Source organism: Acinonyx jubatus, chromosome E1 (assembly GCF_027475565.1).
Source record: "Acinonyx jubatus isolate Ajub_Pintada_27869175 chromosome E1, VMU_Ajub_asm_v1.0, whole genome shotgun sequence".
Taxonomy (NCBI): Eukaryota; Metazoa; Chordata; class Mammalia; order Carnivora; family Felidae; genus Acinonyx; species Acinonyx jubatus.
Window position 1 is genome coordinate 10,248,365 of NC_069397.1, and position 17,210 is coordinate 10,265,574.

General features: G+C 44.7%; 1 protein-coding gene across 1 annotated transcript in view; it reads right to left on the reverse strand.

The window, feature by feature from the left end:
• Nucleotides 1–499: 499 nt before the first annotated feature.
• The window catches only part of LOC106981406 (multidrug and toxin extrusion protein 2-like), a 58,028-nt gene continuing 41,317 nt past the window's right edge, over nt 500–17,210 (reverse strand). The window contains 8 exon segments of the mRNA XM_053211794.1: nt 500–1,398; nt 2,787–2,881; nt 3,043–3,125; nt 3,128–3,237; nt 9,756–9,888; nt 11,492–11,561; nt 16,097–16,172; nt 16,734–16,842. Of these exon segments, the coding sequence (XP_053067769.1) occupies nt 1,169–1,398; nt 2,787–2,881; nt 3,043–3,125; nt 3,128–3,237; nt 9,756–9,888; nt 11,492–11,561; nt 16,097–16,172; nt 16,734–16,842 (906 nt within the window). The 3' untranslated portion in view covers nt 500–1,168.

Below are 17,210 nucleotides of genomic sequence, written 5' to 3' on the forward strand. Positions count from 1 at the left end.
GGTATCATAGCTAAAAAAAAAAAAAACAACACAAAATCACAAGAGTATGAAATGTACAAAATGCCACTGAATTATACACCTGAACTGGTTCGTTTCATGTTATGTGAATTTTAGCTCAAAAGTTTTCCTGTCTTATTCTATAGCATCCTGTCCTAGATCACGGTTGCAATATTTGGTATTGGCCCTTTGAGGATGTAAGTTTTCTTTCCCTATAAAAGTCTTGCACTCTGGCTCATCTGGTGGGTTTCATGGAGGGAATCCCCAATATTAGTAATGTTTTTTAGGATTTTCTATTTGGGCTGCTCAAACTCCCCATAGAGACCCTAAAAATCTGCTTGGATGGGAGCAGCTGTAACTGCCAGCATTTGGGGAGCTGAGCAGCAGAAGAGAACAGATGTTGATTCTTTAATAGGAAAGTTGCCACAAAAAATGTGTTCAAAAGCCGAAAACTAAAAGTTATCATTTAGATACATTTTATAATATCATTAGCACACACGGAAAAAAAAAATTTTTTTTTTATTTATCTTGAGAGAGAGAGAGAGACAGATCATAAGTTGGGGAGGGACAGAGAGAGGGGGAAACACAGAATCTGAAGCAGGCTCCAGGCTCCAAGCTGTCAGCACGGAGCCCGATGCGGGGCTCGAACTCACGAACCATGAGATCGTCATCTAGGCCAAAGTTGGACGCTTAACCGACTGAGCCACCCAGGCACCCCCACGTCGGCACACATTTTCAATTTTAAGGTGTTTATTTTATAAAAGTCTATACGGCAATACCTGAGACAGCACTTGAACAGGCACTTAATACTCACTAACAAGATTAAATACGATAACCTAGAAATACAAACAAAACTGGATCAGCAATCAAGTTTAGAGGGCAACGAATTTCCCAAAAGAAAGATATTCAATGTAAGAGTACAGAACACTTAGGGCAAGGGAATATCAAATCCACAGACTCATCACCCATGATAGAGTTAAATATTCAGGAGAAACTTAGAACTCCTTTCGTGATCTCCAACAGGATAGTGCAGATTCTCGGGATAACTAAGAAAACATCACTGATATCCTTTCCATCCACAACCGGGAGGTCACCTCCCAGGCTTCATATATCACAATAATTATCATGTCTAGTGTGTGGGCTGCTGCTAATTCTTCTATTTTAGCCAGGCTCACTGAAAAACTCTTATTAAAATTCCTGCTAGAAGGGCAGCAACAGCAACAGCTAGAGCCATTCCACGATAGAAAATCAGCTGCTTCACTGTCAAAACATCCCCAACGGTGGCCACCGCATACTGATTGTTTTCTTCTATCACCATTAGCTGCAGGGTCTGGCTCTCGGATCTGATGATAGCAGGTAAAATCACTTCATCGGTGACTTCTTTTTCCAACACGGGCAGATCTGATTGCAGAGAACAGTGGAGTATACACTTACGTAGGGGGTTCAGAAATAAAGGGATATTATGGGAAGTTGCACAAGAATGCATCGTAAACGATGCCGTCAGTTACCGGCTGGTACGTGTGAAGTTACATGAAGAGCGTTTCACAGGAGAACCCAGAGTGGATCTCCCCATTCTAATAAAGGCAGAGACAAGGTTTATTATGCAAGAGAGCAGGCTCTCATAAACTAAGCAACTCTGGCCACACTAACCCGTTTCAGGCTCTCGAGGCAGAGCGAGTGCACTAGACCATGTCCTCTGTTACCTGTTGGTGCAGGCGTGGCCTCTTTGATCCCTTTCACACCAGCTCGAACCTGTGCCTGAGAACAAGTGGCACGTAAGTGGACAAAGCGCAAGTCAGGTTAGGCTAGTACTCGTGTTAAAACTTCATGCAAGCTATCGCTAAAGGTTTCCACCATCCAGCACGGTCCTTTTTGAACCTGAAATGCCGGTGACGATATGATGTAACACTCAACAACCACTCTTCTCCCCAGTGCTCTGCTCACAATAATGTGAAAAGCTACCCGCTGCTCTAGTTGCAAATATAACATTTTTTGCACTGTGCACGTCAGTGTTCCTAAGCACTGATATGAGGAATAAAGTCTAAAGGCAAACGGTGCTATCACATAGAGGAGAGTTTATGGCCCAACTTAATACCCTGTACACTTTACTTCCTCCACAAATCACTACGCTACAGAAGACATCATACATCACGATGAGGAGAGCCAAAGCCGTGAGAAACCTGGAGGGGGGACAAGAGGTAAGCAGTGACGCTTGGCGCACCTGAGCTCATCCTCCCGTCTCCTCATCGGTGACACCGCCCCTAAGCCGGCCCCCCATCCATCCCATCTCAAGCCTCGACAGAATAAACGGGGCTCACAGTTCAACACGGCGATGCCCACTGAGTCAAGAGCCTGTCCTCTCCATGCAGGGTATGGCTCTGCCCCACCTACTTCCCACCGATCACAGATGCTCTCAAGCATATGGAAAACACGGACCAAAAACGTCGGTAAAAAGAGGCCTAAAAACGCGTAACAACTCAGTGTAAGTAGGGGGAAAAGACGACTACTCTTCTAAGGACTGTTCTACGAAAACAGCAAAATACTTCCTAAGCTAACTCCTTGCTGTTGTTGTTGAGCCCTAGTTAGCGGATCCTGCACTGGCCCTACACTCAGAGGAAAATGCGCTGAGATGGGATGTTCTTGGCCCCTAACTGTCACCTTAGACCCTTTTCACGGGTCAAAGGGAGTCACGCCGCCCGTGGCATTCTCGGCATTCTGACCCGCGAGGAGTCCTTCCGGTGCCGTTGCGACCAGGCAAGAGCCACGCTTCTCCAAGGACACGCTCTTACCTGCTCTGCAACTCTCTTCCAGTCTGTCCTCCAGACGAGCACCAGGTAGAAAAGGGCTTGAAAGAAGACACAGACTATCAACCCAGACCAGAGACCTAGGGATGGAGGGTGAGAGTCACGGCTCAGAGGTCCTCCAGTTACGCTCCCGTCGTCATTAACGTGCTTCCCAAACTTCTGGATCTACACGATAAGCTGCCGTTAAACTAACTCCCCTGAAACTGAGATAATTACGGGCCAGCATTAGACCCAAGCTCACCGTGGGTGGATCGGTGGCAAGCAACGGACCCACGAAGAGTGAAAACGGCACGAGCCTGTTCGCCGCTTCATACGTTGACTGTTTGTAACAGACATGCACTGGCTTTGTCTGTGCCGGGCGCTGCCTGAAGTGCTGTGTCTAACACAGAACCGAACAGGCTGACGGGATCAGTGCCCTCGTGGAGCTTCTGTGCTGCTGGGGGAGACACAGGGCAAACAAGGGAGCAAACGTGACGGCTGGCAGGGTGGTGAGGGCCGTGGGAGACGCTGGGCAGAGCGCTGGAGGGGTGGCCTGCGGCCCAGAGGCAGGGAGACGGGCAGGTGGCCGCGAGGGCGAGGGGCCCGCTGTGACAGTGACAGGACAGGCCCTGCAGGCGGAGGGAAGAGCAGGCCTGGCCCAGGGGAAACCGGCCCGCAAGTCCCAGGAGCAGGAAGGCCAGTTGGGAAGGAGCAGGGGAGCGAGGGAGTGGAGGGGAGACGGTCAGGGAAGCAGGACATGATGATGGGCGTCTGGGCCCAGAAAGATCGGGGTTTGATTCCAACCCTAATGGGAACCACTGAAGGGCTTAAGACTGGTGTGTGCATCTGTGGATGTGAGACCTGAGGTTTTCAGAAGCCCACTTTGGGTTTTTCTGTTTTTTAATGTTTATTTATTTAAAGAGAGAGAGAACCAGTGGGGGAGGGGGAGAGAGGGAGAGGGAGGGAGACAGAGAACCCCACATAAGTTCCCTGCTCAGCACAAAGCCAGATGCGGGGCTCAATCCCACGACGGTGAGATCATGATGGAGCTGATATCCAGAGTTGGATGCTTTACTGACTGAGCCACCCAGGCAGCTTGCAGAAGCCCATTTTGAAAAAGATCTCTCCAACTGCTGTGTGGAAAAGCTTATTGAGGATATAAAGGGATCCATGAAAAAAAATGATAATGACAACTATTTATGAGAAGAAACTATTTAAGCCACTTAAATAGCATTGTGTACCAAAGTAGATATTTCATATCAATAATTTCACTATGACGCAAGCTGCGGAGGGATGAGTTGGAACATGGTATAAACTGGGAGTTGGAATACTAATTCATTCATTCCGTGTCTGTGGCCCCACACTAGGGAAAAGCACAGTGAGGCTGGTCCTCTGTAGACTCATGCTGATTAAAACTTCCCTTCAGTTGAGAATTAGGTGGACGGACAGTTTACACACTTTGATCAAGTGATTACATTTCTAGGAACCCGTCCTAAGGACAGATTCAGAAACGTTAGTAACTCATACACCTACGATGCTCATCACAATCTTATTTATATAGAGAAGCAGTTTAAGTGTCCACTATCGGGAGCATTAAGGAAATGATGCAAGGAAATAGTAGAGGTCCTAAAAACCACGTCTTTAACACAGAATAGGGGAAAATTACACATTCAACAAAACCCTGCCTTTGTGAAAAATAGAAAAAATACCGGAATAAAAAACAATTCTAAAATAGTGAAATAAAATACACTGAATGCCTCTGCCATTATATCAAGGCAGTGTAATAAAAGGTAATTTAATTGTTTACACTTAATGTATTTTCCCAAAATTTCCATGCCGTTAAAGTATAATTTTAATAATTTAAAAGTATCTTGGGGACACTGGGTGGCTCAGTCAGTTAGGCATCTGACTTGACTTCAGCTCAGGTCATGATCTCATGGTTGTGAGACTGAGCCCCACGTTGGGCTCTGTGCTGAGTGCAGAGCCTGCCTGGGATTCTCTCTTCTCTCTCTCTTTCTCCTCTCTCTCTCCTTTTCCCTCTGCACCTCCCCCTTGTGCACTCTAAAATAAATAAACAAAATCTTCAAAAGTTATTTAACAAACCTGAGAACCCACTATGTACAATTATCAAAAGCATATTAGTGAACAAAAAAAATGAGGGAAATCTGACATGTTGCTTACTCTAAAGGAGCTTAGAGTCTAATACGAGTGCTTTTATGTGTTTTGTTTTTTTAAGTAAAGCTGAATCGTAAAGCCCCAGCAGCTTACTAAGGGCAGCGGCTCTTACGATTTGGTTGAACAGTATTTTCTCTGGTGATTAGGACAGTGCTTGGTAGCACTAGGAGAGAGTAATAAATATTTGGCAGTCGTGTGTCCCAAATAGAGAATGAAGCCCAGCCTATCGTTAATCAAGTGCCCCACAGGCCCCCAGCCTGTACCTGTCATTAAAAACACAGACGACATTGAAGACAGTTCCTCATTAAGCCACCAAGTAACATTTCCAACAAGTAAGATAAACTAAGCACCTGTTTGTGTGGACACAGGGAGGCTCTTATGATAGCTAGAAGATGAAAATCTCGCAGAGAATAAAGAGCAGACTCAAAATTTTTACATAGTAAAAATGTACTGGTTGACTACAGAAAAAAAGGAGCTATCTGATACATACTAAAGCATTCAGTCAATCCTCTAATTAGACTATTTTTTTTCTTAAGGAAAATAAAATTCAGGCCTGGTGGCTCAGTCGCATAAGCGTCCAATTCTCGATCTGGTTGGGATTCTCTCTCCCTCTCTCTCTGCCCCTCCCTGCTCATGCTCGCTCGTTCACTCTTAAAAAATACACATTCAGGGGCGCCTGGGTGGCGCAGTCGGTTGAGCGTCCGACTTCAGCCAGGTCACGATCTCGCGGTCCGTGAGTTCGAGCCCCGCGTCAGGCTCTGGGCTGATGGCTCAGAGCCTGGAGCCTGTTTCCGATTCTGTGTCTCCCTCTCTCTCTGCCCCTCCCCCGTTCATGCTCTGTCTCTCTCTGTCCCAAAAATAAATAAAAAACGTTGAAAAAAAAATTAAAAAAAAAATACACACTCAAAAATAAAATTCACTGTTACTGAAAGCTACAGAAGATACAGATGTGAATATATATGTATAAAACACGTATAACAACTTACCCCAAAAGCACATGATAGATTATTTTGTACAATCCTATACATTTAGAATCTTGATAAAGGATATAATTTCCAAAAAAAAACAAAATAATAATAATTTGCTAAAAGAGAGAGAGACAACATGCACCACCAAGGAGGCAAATTATCTGGGTTCAAATCCTTTCTCATCACTTACTATCTGTGGGACAAATTACTTAAACTCTTCAAGTTTTAGCTGCTTCGTGTTTAGAATGGAACTTGTGGGAAATATCTTATGTGGTCATCATCTAAACTTAAGTGACATTATATATACAAAAGGTTAGCATAAAAGCTCTTTATGAATATTGTCTCACACCATATGAATTTCAGTTTTTTACAGTTTTTAAACTTGAAAATAAAAGTACTGTAGAAGAATATAGAAAAATGTTAAAATTGTATAAGTTCTTGCCACAATAATAAGGCAGGAAAAAGGAAATAAAATCCATTGAAATTAGAAAGGCGGGCAAGAATATACAACGGGGAAAAGAAAAGTCTCTTTTGGGGAGCACCTGGCTGGCTTAGTCAGTAGAGCATGCAACTCTTTACGTCAGGGCTGTGAGTCTGAGCCCCACATTTGCTGCAGACATTACTTAAAAATAAAATCTTAAACAGAAAACACACTTTTAATAAATGGTGTTGGGAAAACTAGACAGCTACATGAAAATGAATGAAACTAGACCACTTTTTTTTTTTTTTAATTTTTTTTTTTTCAACGTTTATTTATTTTTGGGACAGAGAGAGACAGAGCATGAACGGGGGAGGGGCAGAGAGAGAGGGAGACACAGAATCGGAAACAGGCTCCAGGCTCCGAGCCATCAGCCCAGAGCCTGACGCGGGGCTCGAACTCACGGACCGCGAGATCGTGACCTGGCTGAAGTCGGACGCTCAACCGACTGCGCCACCCAGGCGCCCCCAGACCACTTTCTTATACCGTTCACAAAAATAAACTTAAAATGGCTTAAAGGCCTAAATGTGAGACCCAAACCATAAATCTCCCTATAGAAAACATAAGCAGTAATCTCTTAGACATATTTATGGATATCTCTCCTCAGGCAAGGAAAACAAAAGCAAAAACCATTGGGACTCGACCAAAAGAAAAAGCTTTATTAGCACAGCAAAAGAGCCCATCAAAAACCACAAAGGCAATCGACCAAACGGGAAAAAATATTTGCAAATGATGTATCTGGTAAAGGGGTAATACCAAAAAAATATAAAGAACTTCTGTAACTCAACACCAGGAAAAAAAAAACCTGGTTAAAAAATGATCAGAGAACCTGAATAGACATTTTTCTAAAGAAGGCATACAGATGGCCAACAGACACATGAAAAGGTCACTAATCACCAGGAAAATGCAAACCAAAACCATGAGACATCACCAGTCAAAACGGCTGGAAAAAAACAGTAAAAAAAAAAAAAAAAAAAAAGGCAAGAAATAAAGTGTTGGTGAGCCTGTAGAGAAAAGGGAACGTCATGCACTGCTGGTGGGAATGCAAATCTGTGCAGCCACTCAGGGAAACAGTACGAAGGTTCCTCCAAAAAGTAAACACAGAATTATCCTATGATCCAACAATCTCACTTCCGGGTATTTACCCAAAGAAAACGAAAACACTAATTTAAAAAGATATATGCACCCCTATGTTTATTGCAGCATTATTTGTAACAGCGAAGATAATGGAGGCAACCCAGTGTCCATCAATAGATGGATGGACGAAGAACATGTGATATATATACACACAATGCAATATTATTCAACCATTAAAAAGAATGAAATCTTGCCATTTGCAACAGCATAGATAGAGCTAGAGAGCACAATGCTAAGAAAAATAAGTCAGATTAAGACAAATACAGGATCTCACTCACATGTGGAACTTAAGATATGAAACAAGTGAGCAAAGAAAAAAGAAAAAGAAAGAAACTAAGAAATAGATTCTTAACTATAGAGAACAAGTTGATGGTTACCAAGGGGCGTGAGTTAGAGGGATGGGGCAAATAGGTGATGGTGATTAAAGAGTACACTTACCACAATGAAAAAGATAAAATTTAAAAATTAGAAAAGGAGTAAAATTATTTAATTATGACTTGATTCAATACATAGAAAATCTTTAAAAATCCACATATAGGGGCACCTGGGTGGCTCAGTCAGTTGTGACTTTGGCTCGGGTCATGATCTCACAGTTTGTGGGTTTGAGCCCCGCATCCAGCTCTGTGCTGACAGCTCAGAGCCTGGAGCCTGCTTCAGATTCTGTGTCTCCCTCTCTATCTCTCTCTCTCTGCCCCTCCCTGGCTTGTGCGCTCTCTCTCTTTCTCAAAAATAAATAACTTAGAAACATTTTTTTTAATTCACACACAAAAATACTACAGCTAATAAATTCAGTAAACTTACACAGTCAACACACAAAATTAGTTGTGGTTTAAAATACCATCAATGAACAATCTGAAAAGGAAATTAAGAAAATAGTTCTAGGGGCGCCTGGGTTGCTCAGTCAGCTGAGCGTCTGACTCTTCATTTCAGCTCAGGTCATGATCCCAAGGGTCAGGGGATCGAGCCCTGCTTCCGTGCTCCACACAGTGCCTGCTTAAGATTCTCATTCTCTCTCTCTCTCCCTCTGCCTCTATCCCCCACTTGTGCTCTCTCTAAAATATCAATAAAAAAATTATATTCACAATAGCATCCAAAAGAATAAAATATCTAGGAATAAATTCAACCAAGGAAGCAGAAAACATTGAAAACTGCAAAACGTTGCTGTAAGAAATTAAAGACCTAAATAAATGGAAATCCTGTGCTCATGGACTGGAGGACTTAAGATTGCAATATTCTTTCCAAAGCAGTCTGTAGATTCAATGCAATCCTGATAAAAAGTCTAACGGCCTTTTTGCAAAAAATGGAAAACCTGACCCTCAAATTCATATGGAATATTCCAAGGGTCCCCAAACAGCCAAAACAAAATTAAAAAAAGAACAAGGTTGCAAGGCTTACACCTCCTGATTTCAAAACAGTTAAGTTTTGTAGTAAACACAGCTACAGTAATCCAGAAGAGAGTCGTACTGGTTTAGACAGAGAGACCAGTGGAGGAGAACAGAGAGTCCAGAAATAAACTCCTACGTCCGTGGCCAACTAATTTTCGACAAGTGTGCCAAGATCATTCAGTGGGGAAAGAACAGTTTTTCAGTAAATGGTGTTCACTTCATCTAGGTAATTCATCAGGCCCCGGGTCTGAAGCTAACACATTACTACCTTCGGGCAAGCCAGGTCTGGCGAGTCCGTCAAGGCTCAGATGTCCCCTCCAACCAGTGAGGGAACTCACGGGTGCTCACAGGACCCAGTTCTTCTCGCCTGCGGTACTGAATCCAAATGGAATTCCCGTGTAATTACTTAATCTTGGTCTCATCCTGAGGACACAGATCATGTCTACTTTTTTCAAGACTACCTTTCCAGGCTTTTGGTACAGAGAAGGCAGAGGAGTAACTATTTTGAGAGAAAACAATTCCACAGGGGCTACTTACCAGTCAACTATTTTTTTTTTAAGTTTATTTATTTTCGAGAGAGAGAGAGCGCTAGAGAGCATGAAGGGCAGAGAGAGAGAATCTCAGGCAGGTTCCACACCACCAACGTGGAGCCCGACGTGGGGCTTGAACTCATGAACCGTGAGATCACGACCTGAGCCAAAATCAAGAGTGGGATGTTGAACTGCCTGAGCCACCCAGGGGCCCCTTAAGTCAGCTAATTTATATCTCAAGCAGCTTATCTTAATATGACAAATGAGATTTGAGGTTAATCACTGAGGAATCAAAAACATACCTATTATCCCAAGTTTTGCGGCAAACATCAGAGATACTCCAATGGGAAAACCAAACACATAATAACCGATGGCGTTCATGATAGCACCGATCTTTTGTTTTCCTGTACCTCGCAGGATTCCACCACAGGTGCCCTAAAGAGAGGAATACCAAAACCACCATTATAGCCGTTTACCTACCCTCGTGTCAGGTTCGTGAGAAATATTACATTAATACATCCCAGGTTTGGATGTGATCACACAGTTCTACCTCAAAACAAGAACTGCACATTACGTAAGAGATAAAAACGTTTTGCTTCTAAAGTTACGTTAACGACAATAAGCTATAGCGGCTTTCATCAGAAACCCCCAGGTAATGTTATTCAGATCTTTGCTTAAAAATATTTTGTAAGTGTATGATTAAAAAAAAAAAAAGTTTAAGGTTCACTGATGGAAATCTCAGCAGAAACTAGTCTGATATCATGGCTGAAAAGCAGGAATGGGACCATGGGCTTCAAAAATGCCCAGAGTCAGAGCGGTGGCAACCATCTTGCTCTCTTCCACACTGTTCTTACCACAGCTGGTATTCAATTGGGTATCACACCTTCAGACTGGTAACGATAAAACGGAAGAAACTCCTTGGGGGAAAAAGAAAGATGGCAAACGGACCTAGAAATCAAGTCATGAGGGCTAGCTGCTGAAATTGGGAAGACGACTCAAAGCATGATCCCAGGGTACAGCAGAAGGGTCTTCAAACTCCTACAAACCCACAGAAGATCAGCCTAGAGAAAGACTTTCTCGTGGTCAGGGTCAACTCGAAGGTGGCCTGGCCTGCCATGGACAATACAGTAGATACGGGCCTGATCACGTGGCTAAGAGCCACACAGGGCATTCAGGCCCCAGATAAAGAGGACGCTGGATAGCTCTGGTCTCTTCTACCTTGAGATGTTATACTCTAGCGTCACCCATCTTTCCCACAAGCGGTGAAGAATGCTTGCGGCAAGGGGCGCCTGGGTGGCTCAGTCGGTTAAGCATCTGACTTGGTTCAGGTCATGATCTCACGGTTCGTGAGTTCAAGCCCCGCGCCGGGCTCTGTGCTGACGGCTCAGAGCCGGCTTCGGATTCTGTGTCTTCCTCTCTCTCTATCCCTCCCTGACTAGTGCTCTGTCTCTGTCTCTCAAAAATAATAAATGTTAGGGGCGCCTGGGTGGCGCAGTCAGTTAAGCATCCGACTTCGGCCAGGTCACGATCTTGCGGTCCGTGAGTTCGAGCCCCGCGCCGGGCTCTGTGCTGACGGCTCGGAGCCGGCTTCGGATTCTGTGTCTTCCTCTCTCTCTATCCCTCCCTGACTAGTGCTCTGTCTCTGTCTCTCAAAAATAATAAATGTTAGGGGCGCCTGGGTGGCGCCGTCGGTTAAGCGTCCGACTTCGGCCAGGTCACGATCTTGCGGTCCGTGAGTTCGAGCCCCGCGTCGGGCTCTGGGCTGATGGCTCAGAGCCTGGAGCCTGTTTCCGATTCTGTGTCTCCCTCTCTCTCTGCCCCTCCCCCGTTCATGCTCTGTCTCTCTCTGTCCCAAAAATAAATAAAAAAGTTGAAAAAAATAATAATAATAATAAATGTTAAAAAAAAAAAAAAGAACGCTTGTGGCAAGAACTCTCTCTTCTCAAGGATGAAATCGCATATTTAATTCAAAACTAGAAACGCAAAACAAATCTTGCTATGCATATTAGGTGGGGGTAAAATCACTCCAGATACTCACTGCAAGGGCATCAAATAGATGAAAGGGAGCAAAAATAGGCATCACTTGGCTCACAAGGTAAATAATATCTCTGTGGGAGGAAAAGAAAGTGGTCAGTGACCCCAAAATTACATTTAAGTAGAGTATATTAATTACTACTGATCTGACAAACCTAACTAACGGATCAGTAATTCAGTGAAAACACAACTTTTCTATTTGACAAAACGAGTACCCAATAAAACCTCACTAAATTTTCTTAGTTAGAATCGAGGGTAAAAGGGGCATGGTCTAGGCTGCCACTATAGAGGATAATTCTTTTTTTTTTTTTTTTTAATGTTTATTTATTTTTCAAGGAAAGAGAGACAGGGCGTGAGCAGGGGAGGGGCAGAGAAAGAGGGAGGCACAGAATCCGAATCAGGCTCCAGCCTCCGAGCCGTCAGCACACAGCCCGACGTGGGGCTCGAACCCCATGAACCGCGAGATCGTGACCTGAACCCAAGTCGGTCGCTTAACTGACTGAGCCACCCAGGCTCCCCTAGAGGATAATTCTTAAAGTTTTGCTTAGGAGTATAAAAACATGCAGGTTGGAAAAAAAATGTTTCAGCCTATGGCTGGTAATCTTCCTCTGTGAACGGGACACTTCCTCAAAGATGGAGGTGAAGGCCAGTGTTCACACAGGAAACACTTGCCCCCTCATGGATCCTCTGAACTCTGAATATGGTAGAAGGTCCGTCTGGGGAGGGATGACAGTGGGGATACTGGGACTCTGGAGAGAAGACACAGCAGAGCTGGAGGGGTCTGAAGACCCGCACGACGGGGGCGCCTGGGGGGCTCAGTTGGTTAAGCATCCGATTTTGGCTCAGGTCAGGGTCTCAGAGCTTGAGTTCCAGCCCTGCGTCAGGCTCTGTGCTGACAGTTCTGAGCCTGGAGCTCCTGATTTCGTCTCTCTCTCTCTCTCTGCCCCTTCCCTGCTCATGCTCTGTCTCTCAAAAGTAAATACACATTTAAAAAACAAAAACAAAAAAGAGAGAGCCAATGTGGTTGGAATACATGAAACAGGCTATCGTCCTCTCCCCAAAGGAAGTTTTCTGCTTCCCTACCATTCGCCTTAAAGGGGAAGGTTGCTGGTCAACAGGTACCACCAATAGAGACAAAGCCTGCAGTCAGCCCTCTCACCAGAGGAGAGACCTCTCTGGAATAGATCCATAGGACTGTGAAGTTGCCTCATGGTACACTATCCCTACTAACCAAAATGGTCTTTCATTCAAATACAGACATTAACCCAGTGTTCACCGGACTCGGAAGAAAATCAACAGCCCGCACACAAAAAGGACAGACCCAAATGAGCATGCAGAACAGGTGACACAAAAGCCACCACCGAATCCATGGAACAAGGAGTAAATGGGGGAAAAAAATGAAACGAAAAAATATGAACACTACAGGAAAACATTGTTTGAAGACTGAATAATGAGATAGACATGGTAACATACTAAATTTCAATTTGAAAGATAAGGTTAAGAAATGACCCCAAGCACAGAGGAGGAGAGAAGAGACAAGTCAGATTCATCCAGAAGTTCTACCATTTATATAAATATCCCAGAACTAAAGAAAAATCCAGTGCTTCGGACTGAGAGTCTACAAAGTGCCACACCAAATAAAAGAAAAAATATTCACCTATGCCTAAGCATGTGCAAAGACACAAATAACATCTGGAAGATTTCCAGGAAAAAAAAAAAACTACCCTACGATATGGATTAAAAGTCCGATTAGGGGGCGTCTGGGTGGCTCAGTCAGTTAAGTGTCCGACTTCGGCTCAGCTTGTGATCTCGCGATCTGGGGGTTTGAGCCCCATGTCGGGCTCTGTGCTGACAGCTCGGAGCCCGGAGCCTGCTTCGGATTCTGTGTCTCCCTCTCTCTCTGACCCTTCCCAGCTCATGCTCTGTCTCTCTCTCTCTCTCTCTTTCAAAAATAAAAACATCTAAAAAATTATTAAAAAAAAAAAAAAAGTCAGATTAGTATGCAAAGTCTATATCCAGGTGACGTGACGGAAGCTGATGGAGGAGGAAGCTCCAAGAATCAATTCTTTTACCAAAACAATGATTGAACTGGCCAGAAATGTCAAAATCAACCATTTTCACAACTCTGGAGTCGAGTGGAAAACTTGAAGCACGCAGTGCTTCATGAAGAATGAGCCTAGTAAGTATCCATGAATTTTGGGGTTTCACAGACTAGCTACCGTTTCCTGTCCCCTGGTCCCATGGCAGGCAGGTGTAGGGATGGCTGCCTGCATTCCTGGTGTGGCTAGTTGGTGGCATGTTGGACAATAAGGATCTCGTGCTCCAAAAGTCAGAGTTGTGGGTTTTGATCTCCTTGGCGGTTCACTACGGGCCCAGCACAGAGGCCGCTTCCCACGCAGTGCCTGTCAGATAACTGAGAGAGACAGAACTTTTTAAAAATGTTCTTTTCTTATTGGATCAAGGCATTTGAGGAAATCTGCCAGGCCACTGGCTCACTGAGGAGACAACAGACACCACACATGACAAGCAACATAGTCTTTGTAAAACAAAAACAAAACAAAAAAAAGTGGTTTGGAAAAATCACTAAGCAAACAGGACAACTGCAGAACAGCAATGCCTGAGGAGGGAGGAGAACCTAATCTCCAGAGCTATTGTGTTACAATATTCAGAATGTCATTTCAACATAAAATTACAAAGCATACAAAGAAGGCATGGCCCATTCACGGGAAAAAGAGAAAATTGTCAGAAACCGGCAAATATGGTCAGAGTCCATTTTTTTCGGAATTCTAGACATTAACCAACAGCTTGCAGTGACCTGGGGAGTGCTTCCTCAAGAGAAGCTGCCGAGTCTTGGTAATAACAGCGACGTCTGTGGTGTTGCCATTGACCTGAGTACCAACCCCAGCTCCCAGCTCAGCAGTAACCTTGATAAGAAACAGTCCCTATTTCCAGGACTGGAGGAGGGAGAAGGAGCGGAACCTTTTCAAAGCTTCATTCCCCAGGAATAGCCATTCTTCTGCACAGAGACCACCTGTCAGGTTGTTCCTCAAAAGACTCCCCTTGAAACGCTGTCTTTATTTCTCCGGACTCAAACCTGGCCAGTGCTCCAGCTGGTCTCTGAGAGATGTCTGCAGGCAAATGTTTTAGGTGCTTCTCCCTGAAGCACTGGATAAGAGTTGGCACAAACAAGACTAACCGACAAGCTCGGCAGGAAAGGCTGGGCAATGAGACATCCACAGGGGCTTCAAAGCTCTGACACGTCCCTGGGAATCTAAAAGGCCACACACAGGCATATGACTGGGTATGTGCTCAAGAAAGACCGGAGAGGGCCTAAGCTCTCACCTCTGGCTGAACTTGAGGCTCCGCACAGGCAGGAAATGAGGGCGAAGGCCAAGCTGTAAACTGCCTGGCCGAGTGCTGAAGGCTGCCCTGATATATGCACAGAGAGCCCCTCCGCAGAGTGGGAGGTAAAGTGGGATGCATGTAGCTAAGGAAATTTGGTCCAGTAATTAGCCGATCACCAAGCTAATGCAACAGAGACTTTCGTGGCCACACTGGACAAAAAATACAGATTTCACCAAATTAGTTCATAAAAGCCACTAAGCCAGCAAGCGGCAACAAAAAACCCTGGGGGGTGGGGGTGGTTCTGATTTCCAGAATTGCCACATTACGATGTAAAAAATGTCCAGTTTTCAACCAAAAATAGGAGTCATGTAAAGAAACAAGAATGTATGGCACCTGTACGGAGGGAGCAAAGCAATTAATAAGACTAATCTCTGAGGGTGCCCAGACTTTGGAGCAAGAAAAATCCTTAAATCAGCTACTTAAAAAAATTTTTTTAATGTTTATTTTTGAGAGAGAGAGAGAGAGAGAGAGAGAGAGAGAAAGAGAGCGTGCGTGCAAGTGGGGGAGGGGCAGAGAGCGAGGGAGACACAGAATTGGAAGCAGGCTCCAGGCTCTGAGCTATCAGCACAGAGCCCGACACGGGGCTCGAACCCATGAACCGTGAGATCGTGACCTGAGCTGAAATCAAGAGTCGGACGCTCAACCGACTGAGCCACCCCGGTGCCCCTCAACTGAATTTCTTTATGAAAGTAATCTGAGGCAAACAGTGCAAATCACTGAAACCTTTTCATAAAAAGGATCTGGTTTATTCAAAAACACTTCATTATATCTAAATAACTACGCAAACACAGAGTTACAGAAAATGCAATAAAATTCAACCTAAGACTGAGTCAGTGGTTTATATAAATTCTGCCCTTTTGATTCAGGCATCATGCTGTCAGCGTGCTCTGGACTGGGACGTGCCTTTCTGGGGACGAGGACATGCCATGTGCTTTTTCTCGGTATTTCTGAGCAGAACCAGCATTGAGCACAAGAGAAATGCCACTGGGGTTCGATAAATGAACGAACTGGGTACTGGAGGAACGGGGACAGTGCCCATGGGCTTCCTTCGTCCAATTTCATTCAAATGTAGTACCGGGGTTCTCATTGCTGGCTGCCCTACTTCCCGTGAAGCAAAATACTACTCACCTCTTAGAACCAGAAAAGTACAGTGAAAAAAGAAAGCATAAAACGGAAAACATCCTTCTAGAAGATGGGTACATACTTGTCACTGGTAAATACATAGGCAATCACATCCTTCATCGCTGAGAGTACAATGCCCACTACGAGAGCACAGACACCTGGAAAATACAGAAACAGCAGCGGGAAGTGACAGCTCTCCCAAGTAATAAATCCAGTCTCAGGAGAGACTGGCGTCAATGATTTCAGAAATGTCCCAACTACAAGTGTTTATTACTGTCTCTTGAAACCAGCAAGGAAGTCCTGATTCTGACTCCTTTGTCTAAGGCACATTCCTAGAAAAAGATGCTCGGTGAGATGTCTATACAGTCAGAATCTTCTCTAACTGCTCAGATTCCAAACCATTAAAACTGCTCGAAGAGGCAGTGGTCCAGGGATATGGAGACTCACTCACACAGGCTTTGGTCAGAGAACAAGCCCGCGTGTGATAACAATCTGAAGACTTTTCAGTCTTACCAAGTGTGCCATTTCATTGGTACCCGGTAACAGAAAATCACCATGAGAAGTTTCATTTTGCTGAGTGACCTGAAAAGGGCTTAAAGAATATTGTAGCAGAGGCCATATATATAAATCCATTCCCCAGAGAAACTCCGAAACGTGTACCGTAACCTATCAGACAAAAATCAGTATGGACGCCAGAGAGCAGACCTGCTTCAACTCACCCGCACACAGGAGAACGGTGATGCTGGAGTCCCGAGCCTGCTCGGCATTCCCTGCCCCCAGAGCATTGCCCACTCGGACACTGGCCGCCACACCAAAGCCAAGGGGCACCTGAGAACCAACAATCACAGATCGTAAGAAGTCAGAGGGCCTGCAAGAATGCTAGTGCCCTAGGGTCCAACCACGTGAGAACCCTACTCAGAGACAATCATCCGTGTTCTCGAACTGGTTCTATTACAGCTGAGCTGTGTGACCACGATCCAATCGCTCAGTCCCGCTCACACCCAACCTCTTCGTTCCTGAACAAGGGTAGTGGCTGCCCTGACTGCTACCTGTATCCCATCCATCAGGGCAGAACCTCGTAATGCAGTGGGATTTCAGGGCAAAGCACCTCCTTCACTGGCCAGACTCGTACCATCGAGACTTAATTCAATCTAGCTGCATTCCACGAGGTAAGATTTAATGCATTATAAATACAG